The sequence below is a fragment of the Nanorana parkeri genome, unplaced genomic scaffold, assembly GCF_000935625.1.
Source record: "Nanorana parkeri isolate BGI_ZX_2015 unplaced genomic scaffold, ASM93562v1 scaffold446, whole genome shotgun sequence".
Taxonomy (NCBI): Eukaryota; Metazoa; Chordata; class Amphibia; order Anura; family Dicroglossidae; genus Nanorana; species Nanorana parkeri.
In genome coordinates, this window is record NW_017306714.1 from 1,028,917 (window position 1) to 1,051,851 (window position 22,935).

The following is a 22,935-nucleotide window of genomic DNA, read 5'->3' on the forward strand; positions in this document are numbered from 1 at the left end:
GGCGGGACCTAATCTTAACTTATAGAAAGGTCTGTAGCTGCCCATACACCTTACAATTATCTGCAGATTTTCTATGGTCAGATGGAAAAAGTGCAACAGATTCCTCCATCTACACTTAACTGTGTGGATGGAGTAATCTCCACCTGGGCCAATCTGTTGCACTTTTTCCATCTGACCACAGAAAATCTGCAGATAATTGTAAGGTGTATGGCCAGCTTTACAGACCTGGGCCAAAGGTCTGCATAGGGATGGAAATTATAGACCAACACAGGTACTTACAGGCACCTGGTGCCTGCATTTCAGCATTGTTGTGACCTTGGTCACATTTTACACCATTAGTGTTACCTTAAGGTTGGTGGTGCTTGGAATATTTCATTGAAAAAGACAAAGAAGGAGTAAAGTCTATTACTGATATTGTGTTTGTAAGAAAAATTAGTTTTTCCCCATGTAACCAATATGTGGAAAAGGCAACACTACTGTTCTAGTTCAAACATTCAGTGTCAAAACAAATGAGAGGTTTCGCTGCCAAAGCAAGCAACTGGGTTCTCCCTCATGTCTGCAGTGCAGAACGAGAGAATGATGGGCAGACTCAGAGCCTGCAACAGAAAATGGTTCTCTCCTGGAGATCCGAACTTGTAAAAAAAAAAAAAAAAAAGGTCTGTCTACCGTGTCCGTGACCCATACTGCATATCAAAAATTGGGTGGGTTGGCTATGAAGGTTAGCCAAACCAAGAGGTCACTTTACGGAACGGGACAGACAAAAATAATATATTAAATGTGTTTTATTGTACAAAAATATCAAAAAGAATGGTAAAGAGACCACCGTCCATTACCAGTATGAATTAAAATACACAAATAGTCTGCAAACTTCAGGACACACATAAATAGGATGGATTATCCACATGAAATTACAATTCATACGAAATGACATAACAGGACCCAATGTAGTCGCACAATAGGTAGTATCATAGGCTAACTCAGATTAAGGAGTATAATGCAACAAGGCAAACAGTAGATAATGAAACAACTACAGATAAAAACAAAAAGGACAGGCGCGCAACTACCAAAAGTGACGTGAATGGATTTGATTTGGCCTAGTGGATCTATGTAATAAGTAGGGATGCACCGATACCACTTATTTGGGTCTGAGTACGAGTACCGATACTTTTTTTAAGTACTCGCCGATACCAATTAACAATATTTTTTCTTAAAGGGGCAGATCACATTTTTTCCAAAGCAATACAAAATAATGATTTTAGGTCAGTTTCTTAATATTATGAAGAACTGTAACACATATATGGCAATGTTATAGCAAACAGAAGGACTTATGGTTAGAAGCTCCCCCGTGGTCCGTGTGGCGCCCTCCTTTGACAGATCCTGGGTCGAAGAGCCCCGGTGGTGTCCCCGGTGGTATGAGAGGCTGATCTGTTGGGGGATCGTTGAGTCTGGTGATAGGCTGCCGCTCGTATGGGGGGAGTGGATTAGCAGTCTGGGTCCGCCTTGAGTACGACCTGTCAGTGCTCAAGCCGATGTAGATGTGTGACCTTTAATAACCCTTCGTTCTTATTTGGGGCTGTCATTTGTTGGAGGTGGTCTGATCTGTGTTTATGTGCATCGTATATCACGCCAGGTCTCGGGGGGCTCAAAGGGATAATTGTCCATCGCTATTTGGATCTTCTCTCTAATAAAATGTTTTTATGTGTGTTTAAAATATGTTTGTAGGAGAATTTTATTAGTATTAAAAACAAAAAACAAGGTGGTGGACTGCCCTTGGGTGAATGGAACCTAAATATAAGTACATGTATGATCACACATGAACATGTATGTATACACAAATATACACATATATATATAAATATATACACCCATGGAGAACATATAGTAATTGTGTATATCTATGAGCCTTCTGTGATCACCTATTCTCGCCCGTAGCGGGCGTATGGTCCTACCCACATATAACAGCCCGCAGGGGCAAGTGAGCCCATACACCACATGGTCGTGGGAACAGGTGATGAACTGATTTATCCGATAAGTTTTTTTGAGGTGATCTGAAAAACTTGTTTGTCCATGTTGTATGAATTGACATGTGAGGCACCTGGGCTTTTTACACTGAAAAATGCCTACCCTATTATCAAAAAAGTTTTTTATGGAGGTGTTGGGTGCCTGAAATGCACGACTTGGCCCGACTTTGTTCTTCACGTTCCGGGCTTTTCTAAAATTGATTGATGGCTTAGGAGGTAGATTGGGGCCTAATTTGGGGTCTTTCTGCAGGATGTGCCAGTGCTTGTTGATTACTTTCTGAATTGCTTTATAACTATTGTTAAAGGTGGTGATAAATCTAATGCCGTTAGTGTTGTTGGTTACCGTATCAACGTCCCTCTCTATATCCAGTGTTGGTGTCCGATCCAGATATTTTGAGTATGCATTGGTGATGAGTTCTTCCGGATAGTCCTTGTCCCTGAATTTTTCGAAAAGCAATTGACTGGAAGTGGTGTAGTCAGTGTTTTAACCTACAGAACTGACTCTTCGGGATGTTGTCCTTCCAACGGGGGTGATGGCAACTATTATAATGCAGATATGAGTTCCCCCCGGTGGGTTTCACATGGTTGCTTGTGACGATGTTTTGTCCTATCGAATGGAGTTCTAAATTGAGGAAAACGAATCTCGTGTTGTTAACTTCATGGGTGAATGACAGGCCAAACTTATTATTATTGCAGTGCAACACGAAGTCCGCTACACTCTCCGGTGGGCCATCCCAGATTATAACAATATCATCGATATATCTGCCATAAAAGATGAGTTTATTGGCATGGGGGTTGTTGGCCCAGATGTGCAGAGCTTCCCAGTGTCCCCTCGTCAAATTGGCATAGCTTGGGGCGTAGTTGGCCCCCATGGCTTTCCCTGGGTTTGAAGGTAGAATTTACCCAAAAAGGAAAAATAATTGTGCGTTAACGTGAATTTTGTGCAGTCCAGAAGGAACTGAACCTGGTTGAAGTTGATCGAAGATTGGCCTAGAAAAAATTGTAGGGCATTGAGGCCCACTTTATGGGGAATGGAGGTGTATAGAGAGCTTACATCAAAAGAAACACAGCTGTATGTGGGATCCCAGGTATACGTGGACAGGATGTTGATGAGATGGCTGGAATCTTTGATGTAGGATGGTAATGAAAGGACTATCGGTTGCAAGAAATGGTCAATATATTTGGAAAGGCCACTGGTTAAGCTGTTGGTACTAGCGATGATAGGTCGTCCAGGAGGATTCTGACTATCTTTATGAATCTTTGGTAAATGATAGAAGTAGGGTGTGCTGGGATGTTTTTGTTGTAAAAAGTTTTTTTCTTTTTTGTTGATAATGCCCTTTTTAAGGGCTGGACCTACTAGTTCTTCCAATTCTAAGGCAAAAGCCGGTAAACGGTCTGTGGGGAGGGGTTTATAGGTGATGGAATCAGACAAAAGTCTGCGGGCCTCTTGGATGTAGACAGGGCGGTCCTGGATTAAAATCCCTCCTCCCTTATCAGCTTGTTTGATTACAATTTCCTGATTGGATTCTAGGTCTTTCAATGCCCTGCTTTCTTTTGAGGAGAGATTGTTTCGCTTTGGTGCATGCTTCCAGAAGGTCCGCATAGACCACATGGTAAAATGTGTCTATGAATGGGCCCTTGGAGTGTAACGGAAAGAAGGTTGATTTCGGTCTAAAGGTGGTTTGGATGATATCGGGATTTAAAAAGGTGCTCAAGATCAAACTCCAAAACGGAATTCTGATCTACCAAATCATAAAGGGTTTGCAACACATCCCCATCTTTCTCATCAAAGAAGTCTGCCAGTGTCTCTAGTTCAGAAGGGATCCTAGGGGAGAGGACACTGGTGGGAACTACTGTAGTGATGTTGGCATAGTGTCTTCGGAGGGTCAGTAGCCTAATGAACTTGTTAAGATCTTTAAAAAGAGTGAATGGGTCTGGTTTGGTGTCTGGGGCAAAGTTTAAACCTTTTTGGAGTAATGATAATTCACTGGAAGTGAGATTATGTTTGGACAAGTTGAAAATGTTTATGGTTGTGGTGGGGTTTTTTGTATTTGTGGATCTTCTTTCTTTGGCATTTTTGCTGTTTTTCCCACCTCTGGTTCCTCTTCTGGTTTTTTCCTTTTTGTTTTTGGGGTGTGTAGCGGGCCCTCCCCTAAAAAAAGACGGTTTTAACACCGTTGAGGACTCATTGGGTTGACCCAGAAATCCTGTGGTTTCACTGAGGGGATTTTCCGTGTGGGTGGTCTCTGGTGGTGTATGAACTTGTGTGGGGGTTACCGCTGGATCGGGGACAGGGGTGGTGGACAAGGACAGGGATTCTAAACTGGGTGAATTGGCTGGATCTTCAGGAAGGTTCTCTGGTGTGTCCTTAGGACCCTGGACTGGCCCGAGGTGGTATTTTAGGGAGATGTCATCCCATACAAGGTTAGCCACTCTGGTGGAGGCTACAGGATGAATCGCCATTAGAGGAACTGGGTTGGGTGTGAACTGTTGTCGGGGAGTCTGTTTCCAACTGAACACTGTTCAAATTGTAATCGGCAAGGTCTCTTAATAGCTTCTTGGACTTAGATTTAATGATGATGTATTCCTGTATTGTGGTTAGCTGTTCCATATTTTGTATCCAGGGGCTGAACAAACAGGACATGCTGAAGGACTTATTTATGTTAGTGCGGAGGTCTTGTATTGACTTGGAGATGAGCTCTAATTTGCGTTTTCTCTGAATACCAATCAATTCGATCCATTTTTTGGTGCAGAATTCTGCCAGGAGGTGCCAGTTAGAAACGAGGTCCTGCTCCAGAAAATCACAGGTTTTCTGGATCCGGAGGCCTCTTGGATTGATGCCTAATTTAATGTATTGTTCTAGAAAGGCTATGTCCCACCATTGCTGGCTCTCTCTATTGATCTGTGTCTGTAGTGTTAAAAATTGTTTGCGCATGTTTAGTTCAAAAGTGGGGGAGTGTGGCGGGGGGTGATGACCAACCATTTGGCAGTTGTTAAAACTGGTCCTGGTGAGGTATGGGAGTTTGGATATATTGGGGTATTGATTGCTATCAGAAAAAAAAAGAGTTTTAGTAGTTTCTCTTTGTGTGGGAAAGCCATTGTCTGCCCAAAAGGGATGGTGTGCAGCTAATGAAACAAGCTAGTTGTTGCTATGGGCGACAACCAAAGTTTTTCCTTCAAACACTAACGCCAAAGATGTATTTTCGAATCAAATGTGTATAAAATAAATTTAATTTTAATCTGACTCTATAGGAATTTACTATTACAGAATATTTTGAGTACAGTTGTGCTACAGAACAGCTTCCTAACCTTGAAGACTAACACATAATGACAAGAGAATATTTTTCGGTTCCCTTGAAAAGAAGCCAAATCTGTCTCCTGTGGGCTTTTCCTGCTCAGGTTGATTCAGCACGCAGATGTAACAGAAAACACACAAGACAGTTATTAACTGACTTTGCATCATCCCAAGCTTTGCTACTCTGTAGCCAGAAATCAATACAAGGAATGAAGAAAAAAAAAAAAGTAAACATAAAGGCGTAAAGGGAACAGGAAAATACAACACTATAAAGTACAAAAGATGTTATTGGAAAATGAACAGAAGACTGCAGGGTGTACAGAGCTAATCAATACTACATAGCACAGGCGAGTGCAATCACCTGGGCCATGTCTAACAATTAAACCCTGCAAAGGTTTCATTCATTATCCCCTGGCATTTAAATGACTGCTGTTGCTGCAATTCACTGCCAGCTTTTATTGGAATTTTAGCTGTTCATTTACCAAAGTGAATTAAGAGACAGACCACACACTGTGCTCTGTACTCCAAAGCTACAAGCCGTATATATCAGCTGATGGTGTCCTAAAGAGCATATTCAGGCATCTACATCTATCTGCCTACTACAAGGAGCCACCAGGGACCAACCCATACGCAGCACCATAATCATTATGTCTGTGGAAGTTATACAGTATCCTACAAGGAATACAATACATTTATATTCCAACAGGGTGTCACAGAGGGATATTAAACATTACGTCTGCTATTAAAAGTTATATAACTACTTTATTTAATGATAGCTGGAGATTATTTTTTAATGTTCTACAGATTATCTATGCAGTCCTCTGCTTAATTTTTTCTACTACTAAATCATAAATTGTACATTGTACTGTATATAGTCTTTGCTATATCATTAGGTTACAAAGCTGAGAACCAGGTGCTGCTTGTTTTACTTTGGACTGGGAATTGGTGGTTTTGGCAACAATCCTAGTGCAAAATTGCTTGATACTTTTGGCAACGATAAGGTAAGAATGGGTAAGAGTTAACCTAGTGTTAGAGATTACAGTTAGGAAACATCTCAGGGTTTATTATTTATATTAGGGTTATGTTAAAGCTGAAATACAGATTTCTTTTTTTCTTCAATATGCTGCCTTGGACTTCCTAAATAAATTTTAAAAAAAGCAGCCCCCATAGATATCCAGCCCTGCTTGTTTTCTGGGTTCAAGGATGGTCAGTTTCATTCAACCCACTTCATGTGATCCCAGACCATAATGCAAAACACATGGCAAACGCACTCATCAATTAGTCACCAGCTTTACAGCAAGGTGCACATGGAAGGGCTTTATACAGTACAACAGCAAAAAGTTTCCCAGCACACTCACCAGCCAGCATGCAAAAAAAACTTCTCTCACTGCTAAGGTTAAAAGCAGAGGTTTAGATACACGTCTTCTGCAGAAAATGTGAAAGCCTCACAGCCGCGTCAAGGCACCTCTATATAGTGCGGTCCTAACTCTAAACTATGAGAGTCTCCATCTTGGAGCACATGTAGCAAAAGATAAAATTGGGTGCAGGTTTGTCAAGAGGAAGCCCAACCTCCTTAAAGTTAGTTTAGAGTTAAGATCGCACTATACAGAAGGGCCTTCACCACGGCAGTGCGGCTTTCACATTTTCTGCAGAAGACGTGTATCTAAACCTCTGTTTTTAACCTTAGCAGTGAGTGTGCCGGGAAACGTTTTGCTGTTGTACCAGACCATAATGGACACATCCATAAAGGAGGAGAGAGGAGGATAGAAAGTTAGAGTTCAGGTTTAAATGATATCTGTATTTAAAAGCTTGTCAGGTTTTTACTGCTATGTCCCTTGCTGGAAGACTTTCCTTCTCTAGCTGTCATGGTGACCACTGTCATTGGGACAGAAAGTAAGTCCTGGTTCACACCTAGCGTTCTGTATGGCTTTTCTGCCCTAAAAATACGCCAATAAAATTAAATGTACAAAAAAAGTTTAAAAAAAAAACTGAAGTGACATACAGTATAATAAAAACAAAAACATATTGTTTTTTTTTTAAAGCCCTCCGCCCCCACGTACATACAAACAAGCGTCAAGGACGCCTACGTGCCAAAACGAATGTGCCACACGTTACATATTGCTGTAAACATTGAAGTGAAAGCAATCATTCACTGCAAACTCTAAATTGATGAGTGGTAAAAGTTTTTAAAATCCTTACCTAAGGGGAATATTAACCCCTTCGTGACGGGAGACTTACACTGTACGTCCCGCCTATATGACTGGCCACGTACACTGTACGTGACAACTTATTTAAGGCTCTGTAATGCCAGTAACCTCTGATTCTCAGCGGTTACCAGACATTAATGAATGCCTCAGTATTGAGGCATTCATTAATGAAATAGTTAAGCTTTTGTAAAAGCTTCTTTCTTTCATTAATGAAAGAATGAAGCCGTTACATACAAATACTGGATCGCTAAATCCGGTATTTGACAGCTGAAGGTAGCAGAGTGAACTCACCTCTCTGCTATTCGTTTTGACAGCTCCATAGACTGGCCTGAAGTTTATGATACATTTCAAGCACAGGGTTATGCATCTCTTTGCCTGAAATGTATCACTTCTCATCGTCTGAGCAGGATCAAAAACCTTTAGTGAGATCTGATTCTGACATGCTCTCCGGATCAGTCTCTAAGGTTATGATTAGCTGTTCCTAAGTTTGGAGCAGCCTAATAATAACCAAAAATTAAAAAAGTTAATTTATTAAGCAGTCAATATATTTTATTCGAACTAAGTGAGGCGTTAGGGTACACATGTTTTATATAATTATATAGCCCTACCTGTCCTCTAAAAAACAATATATAATATGTGTGGGTACATTTAGTAAGAAAGTATATTACTGCCATGGAAGAATCACACAGCAAAAATGTAAAACAATTGTCATTTATGAACAGAAACTGAAAACTAGATCAGTCATGAACGGGTTAAGGACTGTAGTTTTTGCCATTTCGCAGGCACACGTAAATTTAAAGCTTGATATTTGGTATCTATTTACCTGATGCAACCCAATATTTTACAAAAGAAAATTGGGTATTATATTGTGTTTGTGTGCATTAAAATTAATTTTAGTGTATTTTTTCCTATAAATAATGGTCTGAAAAACCTTTGCTTTCAGAAAATATATAGTTGTTTTCTAGCCAACAATTCAAAAGGTAACAAAGTGGTTAAAGCAGACCACCTGCATTGCAGCTACAGAGCAAAGCAAGATTTACTTCATTCTCCCCATCTGCAGCAGCACACATATTGAACTTCCTTTCACTATCCTGTTCACCCATTCAGCTGCGGGGAGCAAGGAAAAAAAGCACCGTCTAAGATCAAGCTAACTTTGCAGTCAGCGTTTATACAGGATGTTATGTCTCCCCCATCACCATGTGACAGCAGTGGACCAATCATCAAGCGCCAGCACGGTCACATAGAATGAGTGACATACTCCTCCATACCAGGAATAACAGGTATGTCAGTGAATCTCAATGAGGCAACACTACATTCTGAGGCAGAGAATGCAGCAGTGGGAATGGACTAGAAAGTAAGAGAACTACAAAACCAATTTACCAGCTTTGGAGGAATTAGAGACAGAGACAGATCGGAAGTAATAATCATTTAAAAAAAAAGTCTAATTCTCGTGTTTGAATTTAAAGCATCACAATAGACCATTACCTGTATGCATGCTCCAGCCTTCTCATTGCATAAACTGCATATCAGTGCCCAACGGCTGCTAGGGATGTGAGACAGCTTGGTAATTGGCTCCATCTTTTCAGGACTCCCAATGCTCACCTATAATAAAAGAAAAACACACTTTTGTCTTCTGTAGGCTGCTGTGTGATGTGATATGATATATCAGTCTCCATAAATGATGGGGAGTTAAACCACCAGAGTTTCTTCTATTTCTCAGGCCTCTGTTAGCACAGTGTCTGTGCTTGAGTTCCTACATCTGAAAACTTGCTGTAGCTATTCTGGGGAGTTCCCATTCACCATATTGAATTTTAGATGTTTTTTATAATATGGAAAATGCAATGGGGGTGATGGTATATAAAAACACCCAGGTGGAGATGTAAGGAGATCCAACTGGTAAAGCATCCAAGACATAAGAAGCCAGGGTCTGACCCAGCCTGTCAGACTTACTCTATAGGGTTTCTTCACAAGGACGTGCACATCAGTACAGAGACCTGTTCACGGGAGGGACAGGTATGGTGTGTAATTGTGTGCAGCTGCCTGTACGTCCCTATGAGAGGACGTGGATGCATGCCAACCTGAACCTGTACACCCGTGCAGGTCCGTGTGCCTGCACTTGGACACAGATAGTGATGTACAGACAGCTGCATGCAATTAAATGCTACGCCTGTCCCTCCAAGGAGCAGCTCTCTGCACAGGTGCACACCGTATGGATGTCCTCACCCGTGTGAATGAGCCCATAGGTAAAGTATTACTTATGGTTAGACATACCTTTAAGTTTTCCAAAACATTATATGTGATCCAGCTTGTCATATTAACATATTTCCAGTTTATTGAGCATAGTTAAAGCCTACAGAGAACAAGAATCAAGCAATAATAGGACAAAGAATCTTGATGGTGCAATGATTACCTCAGGGATCCACAAAGCACAACTGACATGAACCCATTTAGTACCACTACGGGTGGGCTTCATGGCACCTCCTTTCTTTGGGCACAGTAAACATTTTGGCTGGACCCCTAGGGCACATGTCCGACACAGCCAACTTCCTTCAGGTACTTTGAGAATGCCGTAACATGCCTGCAAGTGAGAAGAAGCAGAATGTGTGCCAAAGATTAATATAATTGGTTATTTTCCTTAAATCATCTGTGAATTTACAGAATGGAATAAATTGTACGGCTGTTTACAGACTGGTGCAGAGAGAAGAATATGAAGTACAGTATGGCACTGTGAGGTATAAAACATACAGCACTGTGTATACAGCTAATCTTTGGGGAACATATAACATGCAGCCAAATACTGAGATTATATAATGAAACGCAAAGTTTATTCAGTGGAGCTAGTCATGTACAGTACAGGGTATACAGAAAGGCAGTGCGGAGTATGTAATGTACAGCACAGCCTACACAGCTTAACAATGGCCTATATACTGTAAGGTGGAGTGTACAGAATAGAACAAATGTGGCATATGTAACATAGCACAGTATATAAAGTGAGGCTATGTGGAGAATATAACACATAGCACTCTGCAGAGACCAGAGCAATGTGGAATATAAAATGTATACTACAGATTGCTGTGCAGTGTGGCGTGTATATAATAATAAAGGGTATATACAGTCAGTCAGGATTCACTGACAACGGTTTTGCGGTAGAGTTCTGATATTTTTTTCCAGTACTCGCCGATACCGAATACCGGAAATCCCATTAAGGAAGCTGAGCGGTGTGTAAGGACTTGCCGTCCGGCTTCCCGTTCAGACAGGAGGCCATCTCCATGCCCCCTCGTCACCAGGTGACGAGGAAGCATGGAGCCAGCTTTCTGGCCAATCAAGAAGCCGGGGGGCGGGTAATGACTCTGCGTCTGGCTTCCTGATTGGCCAGCAAACCAGCTTCATGCTCCCTCGTCACCAAGTGATGAGGGAGCATGGAGCCGGCTTCCTGGCCAATCAGGAAGTGTGGGGGTGAGTCATTACACGTCCCCCAGCTTCCCGATTGGCCGGGAAGCCAGCTCAATGGTGACGAGGGAGCAAGGAGTCACCAGGCCAATTGAGAAAGCCGGGCAGTGTGTAATGACTCGCTGCTCGGCTTCCTGATACCAGAAGTTTGGGTATCGGCTAGGCATCGGGAGCATTTGGACGAGTACTTGCCCAAATACTCTATTGGCACTGATACTAGTATCAGTGCATCCCTAATGTAAACAGGCAAAACAGTCCAGAGTATATCATGTACAACACAGTGCAAAGCCAAGCATTGTGGAGTATTTAACCAAGTCCTGTGTATACAGTTGAGTAGTGCAGGATATATAAACAAACATACTGCACAGTATATACAGCTAAACTGTGACTGTAAAGTGCTTTTGAAATTAACAACGTATGGTGAAGGACTTCTATGAAAAAACAGTTAATGCACTAATCAATATAGGAAATATGCTGTGAATGAATTTCGCAAAGTAAAAAGTTAAAGCTGAACTCCAGGCAAACAGCTAAATACACAGATGAAATACAAATTTGGAAGTTGTTTAACCTGCCAAAGGATTTGGACTTTAGTCCATCCAGTCCTGAGGATGTACACAGCTCTGCTCCAAGACACAACCCTCTCTAGCAGCTCAGGGGAACAGATCTTTCTCTACTACAATTTCACTTTCCCTTACAGGTCTCCTCCCCACCTCCGCCATGTGACTTGACCGCGAAAGGACAAGCAGCACACTGATAAGTTTTTCTTTGTCACTCTGCTTTCTCCTCTTATCAGCGTGCTCTCTGCACTGCAAGGGTTCATGTTCACTAAATGGGAGGGGCAGAATAAAAAGTTAATCTAATTTTTTTATTTTTACTTTGGATAGAGTATGACCTGGTTAAAACCCATGCAATGTTTTTGCCATCTATGTGCAACTGAGGAGATTTCTCTACTTAACCCCTTCGTGACGGGAGACGTACAGTGTACGTCCCGTCACAAAGTGGCTATATGACTGGCCACGTACACTGTACGTGCCGAGTTATATTAGCCTCTGTAATGCTGGTAACTGCTGATTCATTAGACAACAGTAAATGAGAGTAAAGCCTGCATATGTAAGGGGAAACACCAACTAGATTTCACCATTGGTAAGTTTCTTCTCTATTATAGTTCTGGTGATAAGTTGTCACCACCCAGTGATTACACAAGAGTCAAACCACTTTATCCCAAATGTGAGATACATTTTATTGTACATTGAGCTGAATGTGCCTATATTTACCGTGCTGGGAGGTGAACAGCAAAGGTTTAATGTACAGCATTGGTACCCCATCCCAGTCAGTGTTGTGTGCTCTGTGCCCCTGCCACTAACTACATCACTTCCTGTGTGTGAATTTACAGTCAGTCAATCTTAATGACTACATAGCTGGATAATTATTATTTTATATTAGCCTGTAGTGCAAATTTAACAAATATGTACACACAGTACATCACTATACCAAAGACCACACTCAAAACAGAGATTCCTGATCATCACTTCATCATGTCATCATTATTAACCCTTTCGCTGCCAAGCCCTCCGGAACATTTTTCAAAAGGGACAGTCTGCTGAGAATAGGGGACAGTCTGCTGAACAGTTGTACTATAAGCTGATGGTCGCTAAAGCGACCATCAGCTTATAGTAGAACTGTAAATGCCAGGTCTGTACGGCATACTGAGCTGGCCAGCTGGAAGCACTTTTGTAGCTCCGTACGCCGTACGTCCTTGGCAGCGAAAGGGTTAAAAGGGTACCTACAAGGGTAACTGGGTGAATGTCTGGTGAACCATTCAGGTTTTACTGTACAAAAAGAGTTCCATGTCATCCATGGAACTACTGGACAGGCATCCTAGGTATAGTTACGAGTACAAAATTAATAATGCTAAACTGGGTCAATAGCATTTCACAAGTCTACATTTCATTTAGCACTGCACTATAAGAAATCCTCTCGAAGTAACACAAGTATAAATGCTTAGTGATGGCACCAATCCGGTTTTCATCAGGAAACATGTTATTAAATTAGAGCTACCCATAGATGCGAAAGGACAGTTGGATTGGGTGATGACCTCAACAATGCTACATTCACACATACGCTTTAGGTGTGATTTGGTTTCCTGCATCAGGAACTTGCGATTTCCTGCAGCAGGAATCCCAAATCTACCATTTACAAGCGACACCTGTCACCCATTCAAAGTTAATGATCAGGTGACAGCAGCCGCATATGTGACACGATTACATGCAGTTAGGAATGAATGACTATCCCTAGGTGCATAGTCTTGCAATGTGCCAGCATTCTTCCACTTTCAGATGAGTCTGCTGTTACCCAATAATTAACTTGAACGGGTGACAGCTGCCACTTCTAAACGGCATATTTGGGATTCCTGCTGCAGGAAATCGCAAGTTCCTGATGCAGGAATACCAAATTGCACCTCAAGTGTAGGTGTGACTGCAACCTAAGTCCCACATACCCCCTTTGTTCATTTGCTCTTGGGGAGAGGGGGGCACTCAATTAGACAGGTTAGGAACCCTGCTTACTGCTATACCCCTCCATGAGTGGTACCGACATCAATGACTCCTTGCCTCCAATGACAAATTTTGGTAAAGCCATGTAAGCTGAGTCAAGCAAGGTTTAGTGACCAGTGTGTGGAGGGAAATGTGGTATATTAAAACCCCCCACTAATCCCCCTAATCTCTTTCTTGCTATTACTGCTAAAAACAACTTTTTGTGTTCAAATTATACATAATCTTATTTTTTTTATATTAAAAATTCTATAAATGTTTTTTTTTACTATTTATTATAATTGTTAAAATATATCTAAAGCCAGCCCCTTTTTTAGTTTTAGATAGATACGAAGGAGGAGTTTTTGCTTTAACCTTTTCCTACTCTATGGAGGAAGCTATAGTTGCCACCCAGGCTGGACATGTTTGCATTTGTTCATCTCCAATGAGGACATTATAATTTACAGAAGAGAGATTAATGTATGCAAGATCAACGAGTATTTTTGGTGCTTATTGAAAATAGAAAATGAATGCAGCCACCACATCTGACTGGTAAGCTGCAATAGAATAGAATTTTTGTACTCCCCACAGCATAATTTTCTAGAAATGGAATGAGGGACCAGTCGGTTAAAAGAGAATTAACCTCCCTGGCGGTATGATTTTTCCCTTTTTTTTTATACTTTTTCGTTGTGTGTTTTCTGAGTAAGACAGAAACATGTCAGCGGATGTTTTTTGTACAGATGCATGTGGAATTAAGTTTGATTCTCTTTGGAAGAGCATCGTGTGCTGGTTCTGCAGTATGGGAGACAATCACTCCAGAAGAGGGTTATCTGCGCACCGGATGTGGATTACAAGGATGCATGACAGGGGTGAGCTGTGCGCTTTATGTTTCACAAGCCCAGGATAGCCCCCCTTACTACCAGCAAGCCTTAGTTTTGCAGCAAGGCAGTACCGAGAGCATGATCATAATAGAGCGGTGGGACCTGCAGCCCTCAACGGACTCCAAATTTTATGGCAAGTATAAAAATCCGATTTACTTTCTCATCCATTAAGGGACCTTTTTTTTTTTTACCCTCAAGATCTGCAATGCAGTCAAACTGAGGGGTGGGCAACACAGTAAACAAATGTCAACAGCCCCAAGGAAAAAAACAAAACAAAACTAAGGACTGCCCTCAGCTCAAAGAGCTGCCTAAAGCACCTTACATTCGAAGCTGGATGAGGCCTGAATATCCAACTTGTGGAACTTAGAGAACACGTGGGCAGAAAACAAGGTGGCAGCCATGCAAATCTGAGAAATACTAGCCCGATTCTGAAAAGCTCAAGAGCAACTCACAGATCTGGTAGTGAGAGCTTTAAAGTGACACTGAACCCGAGTTAAATCTTAAAAACACATTCAAGCACCTTATCTTTTAACAATACTGTACCATATTTGTGTATCACTCGGCTGTAGATCTTCAAATCTCTGAATTGGTGCTAACAATGTCCTTCCTTCTGGAGGGCGCCTACTTTGTTCCCCATGGTCCTGTGTGTGTTGTAAAGTAGCCACCACCAAACTTGCTCCTGTGATGGACTACAATCTCACGTCTAGTTTACTAATTTGTATTTAGATTGTAGTCTATCAAAGGAGCGAGCTTAGAGTGGTGGCTAATTTACAACAAACACAGGGACCATGGGGAACAGAAGTATCGACCCTCCAGAAGGAAGGACAGTGTCAGCACCAATTCAGAGATGATCTGAGGATCTACAGCCGAGTGATACACAAATAAGGTACAGTATTGTTAATAAGCAAGGTACTTACCTGGGTTTAGTGTCACTTTAACAAGAAAGAGTAGAGCCCAGTCTTTCTGAAGGAAGCAGTGTCTGAGAGACTCATGGCATGAACCACATCCGGGCAATAGAGGGAAATCTCTTTTTATTTAACTGGAGCCAGACAGACAAGATGAAAGGCCAAAACTACCTTAGGCAGAAAGGAAGTTATAGGCCCCAGCACTACCTGGTCTTGTGAAAAAACGAAAAAGGTTCTTTGCAGGACAAGGCTGCAGGGTCAGAGACTCACCTCACAGAGGTGATGGCTACAAGAAACGCCACTTTGTGAGTTCAAGTAAAAAGGGGAATGTCTGTAGTAGGTTGAAATGGCAGTTTCTGAAGCACCACAGTGTCACAGGGGAACGAACAGGAATGAGAATCCAAAAGTCTTGGAAATAAGATAGCAAGAGAAGAGACCTGACTCTCAATGATGCCGAGAGGTAAATGCTGGTCTACAACCAGCAGTAGAAAGAAGAGGATTTGTCACATGGAGATTCTCTCAGGGGGGAAGCCCCAAGACTCATTCCATGTGAAGTATGTCTCTGATGTGTGATGATAGATCTTGTGAGAAGTAGACTTTCTAGCATTTAACATAGTGGGAATCGCAGATCCAGAGATTACCGTTTTTCAGAACCTGGGATTTAACAGGTATGCCATTAAAGCCAGCAACAAATGGACAATGGACACTTCGTATTGTATGGACACATCAAGTGAAAATAAATCCCTCAAAGTGAGTTAGGGAAAGGTAATAAAGCATCTCAATGACGCTTCTAATCTAGGATCATTTGTCCCTTTGAGAGGAGAATTATCCCTACTCCTATCAGGTTTCAGTACTTTCAAGAACCACTTATATCCCTGAACCCCCAGCGATTCTCATTTGGCCCACACTGTTCAGGCTTCAGAGATATGGCCATAATCCACCTGATAGGTAAACCTCTAGTAATACTGCTAAAACTATGCTTTATCACCTTGGTTTTCAACTGGTGGGCCGTGACCCAAAAGTGTTCAGTGGGTCGCCACATGCCTTCCACTTTTCTAGGAAAGAGGATCCTCAGCCCCCCCCCCCTGCGCAGCACTGTCAGCTCTCGTGCCAAGCAGCTATTTAAGATATGCTGTGTGGCGCAGAGTGTTAGCTTGAGGTGGAGTGGGCTGGGGCTATGGCCGTGAGGGAGCTCCATTCATACATGCATTGATTACAGCTCACTCACTTGTCCTGTAGAGATGCCTGGACTGGAGTGATGTCACATTCTGGCTCCTGGCACCTCTACAGGGTGCACAAGGGAACAGTACAAGCAATGTTCATACGAATGGAGCTTTGTCACAGCACAGCAGCCCACACTAGACCCCAGGCTGAGGATCCACTCCAGTTCTTGTAAGGTAGGGAGACTGGGTGAATCTTAAAAGAAAAGAAAAAAATACTTGACATTTTTTTTGGTGTGTGTATGTGCGTGTCAGTGTTTTTGAGGGCCCGTTCACACACGTACAGTGTGCAAATCGAACAGTCCCGTGCGATTAACGCACTGTACCATGCAATTGCACCTACTACGCATTTTTGTGTGGGAGGTACAAAGACACCTCCCGCCCATGGTTCAATCGCCCGCACCGGAATGCACGGTACTGCAATGCCATGCGACTTGGATCACGACTTAATGACCGAGGACAAATGTGGGTCCTGAGGTTACACAGGTTGAGAACCACTGCTTTAGCAGAAAGACGCTCCACCACCTGCCCCATGGGAGAAGAAACATGAAGGGAGTATGTCAGGGCAAAGCTTTTTAATATCTATACTTTCTAACCAATTTAGTAGGCAAAGCGATATCTTGGTTTAAGGGTATCCATCAGGGAAGATGAGCTAGAAATGAAACATTTCAGCTGGAAATGACAAACCCCATAAAAAACACCAGAAAGACCATAATAAGCACGCAACCTTTTCAAAAGCGCTCTACTAACCTGATGTACGCAGATATTACATTTGTCACAGAAGACCATTTCGTTGCTATCTTCACCATCTGGAGACTGACAGACATCGCAGACAACATCCTCGTCATACTCAATGCCAAGGCCTTCCTCTGTCTCTATGGCATGGTTCATGTTGTCATAGCACTTCTGTTCAAACTCCTCCATTGCTCGCTCCATCATGTACTCATCCAGCTGCGGCATACCTACAAAAAAATAAAAGCATAATGTAGGCAGGAAGTAAACACAGGACTTTTAGTCTCCAGCATGTCCAATTAAGACACCATTATAATCCACATATGCCAGGCACATGGTAACATGTAACTAATGAACACACAGGCTGTTAAGGGTTGCAATGTAAAGTTTTCCAACAAGGAAGATTTTCCTTATGATCATTTTAATATATAATGTTATTACCTACCTACACGGTTTATATATTACATGGAGGCCAAGTAGCTAGAACTGTTGTTTTGCAGCCCTGAGGTCTTGTGTTAAATCTCTTCCCCCAGGACAATGTTTACAATGGAGTCTGCATGTTCCAGAATTTAGATACCTACTGGTAAAGTCTCATTCCCATAGACAGAAATACAGGCGTATAGCAATAGGAAAAGCAGACTGTATTTGCAGTGGCTGGGAGCCCAGTTGTTTTTGCGGATTTGTGTCACATGTGCACGTGTATGGTGCAAGTTTCACAAATGCTAAACGTACAGTTTTGAACAAAATTTGTGAGCAATAAAGTTTCTGAACCATAAGAACAGTGTTCCTACTCTTTCACAACACAGCGCTCCAAGGGCCCAACCACAGCCCCTACATGTGAGAGTGCTGCCTACCAGAAAACATCCCACACCCTATTAGGATATCCCAATCCAAAGCTCCATTAGTCTATTGAATATCTTACTGCTGTGCAAATTAGGGCTGCAGCTAACGATTATTTTCAAAATCGATTAGTTAGCCAATTAAGTTCGATTAATCGGATTAAAAAAAAAAAAAAGGCTCCAGTGATGGACTAGTAGTTTGTATTGAGATTAAAGTCCATCAAAGTAGCAAGCTTTGAGCGGTGGAAGAAAACAAAAAAACTGTGGTGTGCAATATAGTGAAATGGAAAGTGTTAAATTAAACAGCAATCAATGCAGAATGGCACCGGCTATAGAAGACTACAAATCCCAGCAATCGTACATTATACAGCACAATACACAATACCACCAGCTATAGAGGAATACAGCAAATCCCAGCAATAATACATTATACAGCGCCATGCAGAATACCACCAGCTATAGAGGAATACAGCAAATCCCAGCAATAATACATTATACAGCGCCATGCAGAATACCACCAGCTATAGAGGAATACAGCAAATCCCAGCAATAATACATTATACAGCGCCATGCAGAATACCACCAGCTATAGAGGAATACAGCAAATCCCAGCAATAATACATTATACAGCGCCATGCAGAATACCACCAGCTATAGAGGAATACAGCAAATCCCAGCAATAATACATTATACAGCGCCATGCAGAATACCACCAGCTATAGAGGAATACAGCAAATCCCAGCAATAATACATTATACAGCGCCATGCAGAATACCACCAGCTATAGAGGAATACAGCAAATCCCAGCAATAGTACATTATAGCTGGCGTTATTCTGCATTGCGCTGTATAATGTACTATTGCTGGGATTTGCTGTATTCCTCTATAGCTGGTAGTATTCTGTATTGTGCTGTATAATGTAATATTGCTGGGATTTGTTGTATTCCTCTATAGCTGGTGGTATTCTGCATGGCGCTGTATAATGTATTATTGCTGGGATTTGCTGTATTCCTCTATAGCTGGTAGTATTCTGTATTGTGCTGTATAATGTAATATTGCTGGGATTTGTTGTATTCCTCTATAGCTGGTGGTATTCTGCATGGCGCTGTATAATGTATTATTGCTGGGATTTGCTGTATTCCTCTATAGCTGGTAGTATTCTGTATTGTGCTGTATAATGTAATATTGCTGGGATTTGTTGTATTCCTCTATAGCTGGTGGTATTCTGCATGGCGCTGTATAATGTATTATTGCTGGGATTTGTTGTATTCCTCTATAGCTGGTGGTATTCTGTATTGCGCTGTATAATGTACTATTGCTGGGATTTGTTATATTCCTCTATAGGTGGTGGTATTCTGTATTGCGCTGCATAATGTATTATTGCTGGGATTTGAAGTATTCTATACAGCGTAATGCAGAATACCACCATCAGCTATAGAGGAATACAAATCCCACTATCCCAGCAATACATTGTGCCATGTGGGGGAAAGTGCAGGCTTACATTAGCAACTTGCTTCTGAGATCGGGCCTGTTTAGTGGACTTTTGGGGACTAGGCCAACATGAATGATTGACTGTTCCCTGTGACGCACATTGGAAAAATTGCCAGTGCTAAATAAATGAGTAAAATGAATATCAGACAAACAAACAAAAAGCAATCCTCCATGGGTACCATTACACCACTGTGCTGTTATAAAGTGGTAACGATTTACTGTAATTTCTAAGTGAGAATATATTCAGTAATTAACGCTAATAACTCCTCTGCCAATAACTTCATAAAATTGCAAAGAAGCACAATTACAGTGCAGCTATTCATTAAGGAATTGCTGCGTTCATGTTATTTACTTTAGATATTTAACCAGCTTTTTGTATGTTTACTTTTAGCTGGAGTGAAACCACTAATTCTAGGTTAGCTGGAGACGCAGATGGTTTAGTCCTCCTCGTGGAAAATTATGCAAAAGTTAAAAAAACATTTTTTAAATGGGTGGTGAACTTACACATTTCTATCCATCCTTTATTCATGTCTATGTGTGCTCACACACACACACACACACACACACACAATTCTACTTTACCACTATAGTCTATATCACAGGTCTCAAACTCAATTCATTTGGGGGCAACTCTAGAAATTCTTTGCTACCATGGGGGCCACTTGCCAAATGTCATACTTCTAAACAAAATACAGGCAGTCCCCGAGTTACATACAAGATAGGGACTGTAGGTTTGTTCTTAAGTTGAATTTGTATGTAAGTCGGAACAGGTACATTTTTTAAGTGTAACTCCAGCCAAAAAAACATTTTTAGTTTTGGATAGCATAGCAAAGGGTCACGTTTGTTTTGCTGTCTGTTCACGTTATTCAGAAGATTATATCATAATAAAAAACATTTTTTTAAATTTAAAATGACACCAAAAAAAGTTTTTTTTCTATTTTAAAGTTTTATAAACTTATTTTTTTTGTTTGCATTTTTTACTTATTCAATTTAATTTTTTTTAAACTTTTTTTTATTTTAATGCTCTGAGCAATCGCCAGCCTGCTATTGGATATTTCAAATTGCAATAGCAGGCTGGTTATTGCATCTGCCCACTTCCAATTAGCAGAGGAAGGGCCTGAAGGAAAAAGTTCTCTATCAGGTCCTCCCATGCTGATTGACAGCAGGCAGTGGGTGGGGGCAATAGCCAGCTTGCTATTGGCTATTGCATTTTACAATATCCAATAGCAGCCTGGGTATGGCTCCCAGCCTGCAGATGAAGAGGAGGCAGGGGGGCGGAGCAGAGGAGCCGTGGCCGGACGGGGAGCGGAGGATAGACATTGCACACTGAACTCAGGCACAGCAGGGATGCGTTAATCCTATCGCCTGGTACATGCAGTTCCGTGAACCGGGCAGGTGGTTTTTAGCCCTGCTGTGGGCAAGCAGGTAACACAAAATGGAGTAAATTGGCTTGATCAATAACTATACTCTTACATCCTTAGATAATCAGGGAAGTAAGGGTAGTCATATACGTGCACAAGTGCAACAATACATCTACTAGTTCTCAATAACCTCTCAACCTCCAACCTCTACTTCCATGTGCAAGTCTTCAATAACAGTTCAAACTGGAACCTACTATCAACTACCCTACTTGGATGATTGGTGAACACTATGCCAGGGCAGGAACTATTTTGTTTTGAAATCTCCACAGAAATGAGAATTTATTCCTAAAAAAAACCTCTATAAACCCAGAAGAGGTTTCTAACCATTCCCTATTCTGTCTCAAAGTTTTGGATAAAGCGCTACATCCTACCTCAGAATACACATTACAACCAGCAGAACAACTGAGCAGCAAATGTCACTGGTGTCAATGTTCTTTTATGCAACATACAAACAATGGACAGTACTCATTGCTGCAGGCTAGTAAACATTACCCATTTCCCTGAACTCTTCATTAATCATCTCAAGCCAAGCCACATCCATCTCATTTAAGTCGTAGCGGCAAACTCCTTCTGCAAGTGTCCTGATGTCAACATATCCCAGTTCCGGAGGGTCAGATCCAGACGAGTGGATGTATTTGCGAGGTCTACTGTATGTGACTACTTTCTCTTTCTCGGTGATCACCCTGAAAAATGCAAAAGCAAAAAAGTCACATGAGGAAATGAAGTACAAAAAGGCTTCAATGTCAAAAATATTTCAAACAATGCACAGATAAGTCTGTTTGGACCTATATGTCCATATCCCACAGAGTAAATAGTAATAAAGTACTTTGCATTTCAATTTCAAATCTTCTTACTTTACTCTTTAGGCATTAAGATAACAGGATCCAGACATATGTACATGGTAATTTGGGCAATAATTAGTTACACTACCAGTATGGTTTTGGACTGTACCAAGAACCCCAATTCAACCACAGGAGACACCCAAACACAGGGAGAACAAGTACTGAACTATTAAAGGAGAACTATGAGGTGAGTGCTTTTCAGAAAGCCGTGACAGGGGTGGGACTGGATTCCCCCCTCCGATCCTCCAGCGCTGACTGGGGGAAGGGGAGGGTGCGGGTACAGCTGGCACTGCCTCTAGATAGGCAGAGCCAGCTGTCACTCACGCAGCTGGGCGGACGCCGGCACAATTGTCGGGATCCACTTCAACTGCGGCGTCTCAGCAGCTTCTGCGTCTCAGCTACAGCTCACGGTATACTGTGCTTAGGGTGACGGGAGGATGCTAGTTTGTGTCCCCCCGCTACCCTAAGGAGAACTATGGGGAAAAGCCCTAACCCCATAGTTCTCCTTTAAACCAAGTGCTACAAAGCAGAGATAAAACTGAATCGGCCAAGAGATCAAACACACAACAGTAAAGTGGAATACTAGAAATGTTTTTAATTTTATATGGATTAAGCAAGGGCTAGAACCTCTGTCAGCATTTTATTGCCATTTGTGTTCCTGTTCAGCCATACTTTCTTTGCCAACGATGACTACCACCTACAACTGGCAAAAATGTCCATTTGTCAAAGGTGGGATCCGATTTCCCTTCTTATTATGATTCTGGAACAGGGCGGTAGGGTAAATCTCTTCAACAGGGATAAAGACATCAATAGAAACGTGACAGAGCCTCATACCCAGGCGTCTTAAAGTACCGCCCTGAAAACTGGTACCTGTCGGCCCGCAGCCGGCTGATAAGTCAGGCACGCAGTCACGGATCGCGTACCAGACTTGGGGGAGCAGCTACACCAGTGGTTGGGAACGTCCACAAAATCATTTGGTCTTGCCCCCCGAGCAGAGGCGGATCCAGGGGGGGTGATTGCACAAGGATAAGCCAGGTGAGGTCTGTACAGAGATGAGAACTCAAGAAATAGTGGGACAGGAGAGAAGTGGCAGGGGAAGAACCA

At 41.9% G+C, this 22,935-nt stretch overlaps 1 protein-coding gene across 1 annotated transcript in view; it reads right to left on the reverse strand.

The window, feature by feature from the left end:
• The window catches only part of JADE1 (jade family PHD finger 1), a 64,857-nt gene that overhangs the window by 6,616 nt on the left and 35,306 nt on the right, over nucleotides 1–22,935 (reverse strand). Inside the window, exons 4-7 of the mRNA XM_018560292.1 lie at nucleotides 21,482–21,672; nucleotides 17,258–17,469; nucleotides 9,934–10,101; nucleotides 9,009–9,125 (exon numbers count right to left, since the gene is read on the reverse strand). Of these exons, the coding sequence (XP_018415794.1) occupies nucleotides 9,009–9,125; nucleotides 9,934–10,101; nucleotides 17,258–17,469; nucleotides 21,482–21,672 (688 nt within the window). The remainder of the gene's footprint in view (nucleotides 1–9,008; nucleotides 9,126–9,933; nucleotides 10,102–17,257; nucleotides 17,470–21,481; nucleotides 21,673–22,935) is intronic.